General features: G+C 44.9%; 1 protein-coding gene across 1 annotated transcript in view; it reads left to right on the top strand.

Annotated features, from left to right (window-relative positions):
* The window catches only part of mtmr14 (myotubularin related protein 14), a gene marked incomplete in the record, with an annotated part of 111,488 nt that extends 106,126 nt beyond the window's left edge, over window positions 1–5,362 (top strand). The window contains 7 exon segments of the mRNA XM_037679066.1: window positions 1,020–1,105; window positions 1,423–1,499; window positions 2,138–2,174; window positions 2,331–2,401; window positions 2,878–3,031; window positions 3,654–3,678; window positions 5,337–5,362. Coding sequence (XP_037534994.1) covers window positions 1,020–1,105; window positions 1,423–1,499; window positions 2,138–2,174; window positions 2,331–2,401; window positions 2,878–3,031; window positions 3,654–3,678; window positions 5,337–5,362 — 476 coding nt within the window.
* Between the last annotated feature and the right edge of the window lie 225 nt (window positions 5,363–5,587).

Genomic DNA, 5,587 nt, shown 5'->3' with positions numbered 1-5,587 from the left:
TCTTCTTCTTCTTCTTCTTCTTCTTCTTCTTCTTCTTCTTCTTCTTCTTCTTCTGGAAATAAAAACGAAGTGGCATCAAGTTTTAGCAGTTAGGAGTTATATTTTGTCATTTTTCAACAATGGACTCAGCATGAGACAGAAGACCATGGAGAATATTGTTTTTCACACAAGACAGCTGACGGCTAGGGGTTGAACGAGTATATAATTTTTAAACTCGACATTAACATAATAAAACCCGAGTAGAACTCAAGTATTTGATGACGTCATAGATCTCAAGATACAAAAATAAATAAATAAATAAAACCGCAAAAAAAGGTAATTATTTACAAAAAAAGACCAACAAAACATTAGGAGCGTATATTATGCTCCTACCATTTATCAGACAGCAAATAAGTCACAGGAAAAACTAAACTATTAGTTTTTATTATTAAACTGCAAACGTGAAGAAACACGCAGCACGTCAGAAACGAAACTTAAACAGAAACTGGTTCTGGTGGATTGGACCCGGTGTTGCACCATACTCTGTGACCTGCAACAGTGCAACACCGCCCCCTACGGTCATACGTGGTCACATAATATGACGTCACTACGGAGACTCGACGTAACATTTTTAACCTCGGTAGATGTCCTAGCAATCGATGTGTAGATTACTCGAGTACTCTGTTAATGCCCTACTGACGGCTCCATATAAGGTCAGAGAAATGTGTGTTTGTTTGTCCTGCGCTGTACTCCACTTCCTGCTTGTGGAGTGGGTCCGGTCTGTTTACATTCACACTGTACTCGAACCACGCTGGAGTTCTCTTCTACCGGACCGAGACCTAGGTTTTAGCCCGGGCCAGAGTTCACCTTTTTGTTCCGTGACAGAGTTCGATGGCGCGTTCACACCTCCCCAAACGATCCGGACTTTCTAGGAAAACGAGCTAGAGTTCGATTAAAGCGGACTAAACAGGGCTGCTGTGAATGCACCCTTAATGTGTGCACGGTCCTCCTCTCATGGTTTAAGTGGTTCTGTGTTTCAGATGACAGCGGCCTCCTGGTTCACTGCATATCAGGATGGGACAGAACCCCTCTGTTCGTCTCCCTCCTCAGGCTCTCCCTCTGGGCTGTAAGTGCTGACCCTTGTCTTCCCTGGTGACTCCACACTCATCCATCCACCCTCCTGTTAGTTCATCCAATAATCCTCCCTTTGTTTATTTATTTACTGCTGCTGCTCCATCCTGTTCTGGGTCTCAGGGACCTCAGGTCTTTCTATCTGTTCCTGAATAAATGTTTTTTCTCCAACTCCTCTCCCATCTGACACACTGAAGATATAGTTAATGGAATGGATGGTGATGGTGGAACCACAGCAGAATGTAAACTAAACAAGAGCAAGACTCCCAACATCAAATAAAATGAGATGTAACACAAGTCTTTTTTTCACAGGATGGAGTTGTGCACACCAGCCTGGAGCCACTTGAGATTTTGTACCTGACAGTGGCTTACGATTGGTTCCTGTTTGGGTAAGACCATCTTGTTGTTTTTGTCTTTAGCTTGGTTTCATAATATCTGAGGCAGGTTTACTGCAGAGCTGCCTGCTCTGTGGAAGACACAACAAATGACTGTTTCATGGATCACCGGAGCACTTTTCTGAACAAGACCACAACCAGCAGGATCTGAGGACCTCAAAGCATTGAATGCTCAGTAGAACTACAACAGTTTTTGCTTTATTTGTATTTTATTATTTGGGAATTATAATGAAACTGTGAATATTTTACTATTGTTGACATTTTAATTATCCCTCATACATTAAGGTATGTTAGCTAAAAAATATTTTTGTGTCATTAACATGGAGGGAAAAAATAAAGGAATATTAAGAAAAAAATAAAAAAATTAAATTGGGCCCTACACAGAGGCAAATGTGGGGAGGGGGGGGGGTTGTTCAGAGGTGATTTAATATAATAATAGAAAATCCAAATTTATGTAACAAGGCCAAACAAAACAAATTTAATGCCATTTGGACCCCAGTGGACTCGTCGGTGTGACAGGCTGCTGAAGTCATGCAGAGTTCTTCTCAGTTCAGTAAAGTTGCTTTGTATTTTTGCAGAATAAATGTTGTTACTGTTGAACCTGCTGACCTTTGATGACTTTGTGTTTTCAGTCACATGCTGCCAGATCGACTCTCCAAAGGAGAAGAGGTAAATCTGTTTGATGCAAATCTTTGGCTCCTAGTATCACACCATTAACCTGGACTTATCCTGGACACCATGCAGCTGTTCATAAGACCCTTAGCAGGATAAATAAATCAAGTGAACTTCAGCTAACTGACTTCTTGTTTCCTTTGCTCTCCTCAGATTTTCTTTTTCTGCTTCAATTTTTTGAAGCACATCGTCTCAGAGAGGTTTTCTGTTATTAAGAAACAGAGGTGGGCCTTTTATACATTTTTATCCCTTCTTTCTTCTTCTTTCTTTCTGTTTTTCTTTCTTTGTCTTTCTTTCTGTGTTGCATGCTGGGAGTGTGTTGACGGTGAGGCTGCATGTGGTGAGTCTGACAGAGAGGAAGAGTTATCTAACAGTTTTTTCTGTTCTTTTCTTTCATGTATTGGCTTTTTATTCCTTATTTGCACTGATTCTGCATCATCTTGGGGTTATTTTGTTTTAAATTTTTAGATTTTCAGCACTCACAGCGCTGTTTGTTTGAGGGGATGGCGTCTTCAGGGACGCCACCCCTCTCGTTGAGGAATGTGGTTCGGATTCAGCCTGATCCGTTAGTCCCAGTTTAGACAGTTCTCTTGGCTGTTGGTGATCTTGTTGGTCCTATTAATTTAATTTATGCATTAAGAATGAATAAGGGTGTGGTGATATTTTTGAAAGAGTGTTTGGTGACTCATCTGATTGTCAGCAAGGTGACAGTAGGTGGAGAGTACCTGCAGGTGTCACCACTTGCGGTGCCCTCCACCCAGGTTATGATTTCAGGTGTACTGCCGTTTGTTCCTAATGACTCGTTGGAGAAAGAGCTCCAGCGTTCTGGGAAGCTCGCCATTGGGTTCAAAACTGTGGGTTTGGGATGTAAGGATGATAAATTAAAACATGTTCAGTCTTTCAGGAGGCAGGTGTTTATGTTTCTAAACTCTACCACACAGACACTAGACGTGTCCTTTAAAGTTAAAAATGGCGAAGGATCATACATGGTTTACACAAGCACAGGAAACGTTGGTTACGTACTGTAACCCCAGATTATATAAGTATAGGCGCAGCCCTTTAAGCTATCGCTTGTGGGTTTATCCCTACACGTGCAGCGCAGCACTGAAAACTTTAGTCCGCGCCCACCTACTGTGTGGGCCTCATCCCCGGTCAGTATAAATTACAGTGAGACTGGGTAATCGGCTCCCAAATAGCTTTTTTCTTCAGCCATTTAGGAACCAGTGAGGCCCAGAGCTTAAAGGGCTGCACCTATACTCATAGAATCTGGGGTTACAGTACGTAACCAACGTTCTATTTCGTATAGGCTTCGCCCTTTAAGAGCTGTTGCTGGTGGGTTAAAGGTGAAGCAGAATGTAGTCAAATATGTCTCACTCAGACACAACATGAAGCACCTGCTTGCACAAAAAAAAATTTCATCACTCAGCCTTCTGTGTGCGTAATTACGCGCTGCGTAATTGCGTGCTCCATGCGCAGGAACGCACCAGAGAAAAGATCTCTGGTGAGGAAAAAGGCTGAGATAGCAGACCTGCTGCTGTGAGAAGGAACAACGGAGTATACGAATTGTAACAGTGTAACGATGAACAGAGCAGACCAACAGCTCCTCAGGATGAACCGATTAATAACAATAAAATCAGCAGTCATGAACTTGTGACTGATAATAAATATCATGCAGGCAGGTGTGAGCTCAAAAGTGAGGCTCCATGAAACAAATAATCATTCTGTCAGAACCCTGAGAACAGAATGGGTCATGGAGAAAGTAGAAACATCACGTAGATAAAAACGAATAATTGAGCATGGCGATGACCAGGCAGCCGCCATATAAATATCCTCCACTGTCATCCCTCCTTGCAGAGCCATGGAGGATGAAAACCCTCTGGTGGAATGTGCTTTGACATTCTCTGGCGGATCCAGCCCAGATGAACTGTAAACTTCAGAAATAGCCTCACACAACCAGTGTGAGAGGCGCTGGGTGGATAGAGGGCATCCTGAAGAGCTGTCCCTGTAATGCACGAACAGACGCTGAGAGCGGCGCAGTGCGGCCGTGCGCACCATGTAACACGAAAGCGCGCGCACAGGACAGAGGAGGTGAGATGTTGCTTCCTCCTCAGAATTATGAGGAAGAGGATAAAACCCATCCAAGGTTATCACTCTCAATCTGAATGAGCTTGTGATGATTTTCAGAGCAGGGTTAAAACGCTGTACAGCTGAACTGCCGTCAGCTTGAATTCTGAGACATGAGAGAGCAACAGAGAGAGCAAACAAACACTCACTCTCTTTGCCGACATCAGAACTAACAGCAGGGCTGTTTTAATGACAGAAATTTAAGTGAAACCTGATCTAAAGGCACAAAAGGAGCTTTGATCAGAGCATGCTGGACCATCATTAGGTCCCACTGTGGAGCTAGTGGATGTGACACAGGTCTGTGTCTCCGTACACCTTTCAGAAAAACGCTTCATCAGTGGGTGGTTAAAAGCTGTTCTGTCACCGAAGCCCTCATGACAGGAAGAAGTAGCTGCAGCATAAGTTTTAATTGTGCTCAACGCTAAAATTCTGTCCATCAGTTGCTGTAGAAATGACAGCACGCCACCTAGTGGACATGAGATGGCCTCCACGCCTTTCTCTGCACACCAGCGCTGAAAAACTGTCCACTTGATGTGTACAGCGCTGTGGTGGAAGCGGCTCGTTTGCCGTTTGCCCTGAATCGTACACACCACATCCTGTGGGAGGCCCATCTTTTCTAAACGGATCTGTTCAGCAGCCAGACCCAAAGATGCTGACCTATTTCTGGGCGACTCCTGATTGCTCTTCCTGCCTGGAGGAGAGCGCCCCCCCCCCCCCCGGCAGTTTCCACGGCTGACCCGATATCATTCGCTCAGGATTTGGCAAACACTGAGCGATTATGTGCTCCGGAGCTATGAGGATGACTGACAGTTCTTTATCCAGGACCCGGTCCAGGGTCCGTGATATCAGCAGGACTGGAGGGAACGCATAAAAGAGGATTTTTGGCCATGGGCTGTGAGCGAAGGCGTCCACTCTTAATGGTGGGTCGTCTCGTGGGCCGCACCGGCTCCAAATCTGAGAGATCAGCTCGGGATGGAGGCTCCAGTCTCTGTGGCGGGGACTGCCCCTTGACATTATGTCCGCTCCCCTGTTCAGGACGCCGGGAATGCACACTGCTCTGATGGAGAGCAGGTTTTTGTGTGCCCAACACAGCAGCTGTCTCGCGATGCGTAACAGTTGGGATGAACGCACGCCTCCCTGACGGTTTATGTAAACTGCCATCACTTTGTTGTCTGTGTGGATCAGAACATACTAATCCCGCAGCAGGGGAGCAAAATGCTGAGTCACGTTTCAGACCGTGAAACACTCTAGCACATTTATGTGAAGCAACATGTGGTCCAGCCACT

The sequence above is a fragment of the Nematolebias whitei genome, chromosome 7, assembly GCF_014905685.2.
Source record: "Nematolebias whitei isolate Nwh7 chromosome 7, NemWhi1, whole genome shotgun sequence".
NCBI classification, from domain to species: domain Eukaryota; kingdom Metazoa; phylum Chordata; class Actinopteri; order Cyprinodontiformes; family Rivulidae; genus Nematolebias; species Nematolebias whitei.
The sequence above is the reverse complement of the archived record's forward strand: the minus strand, read 5'-3'. Positions and strand labels throughout refer to the sequence as shown.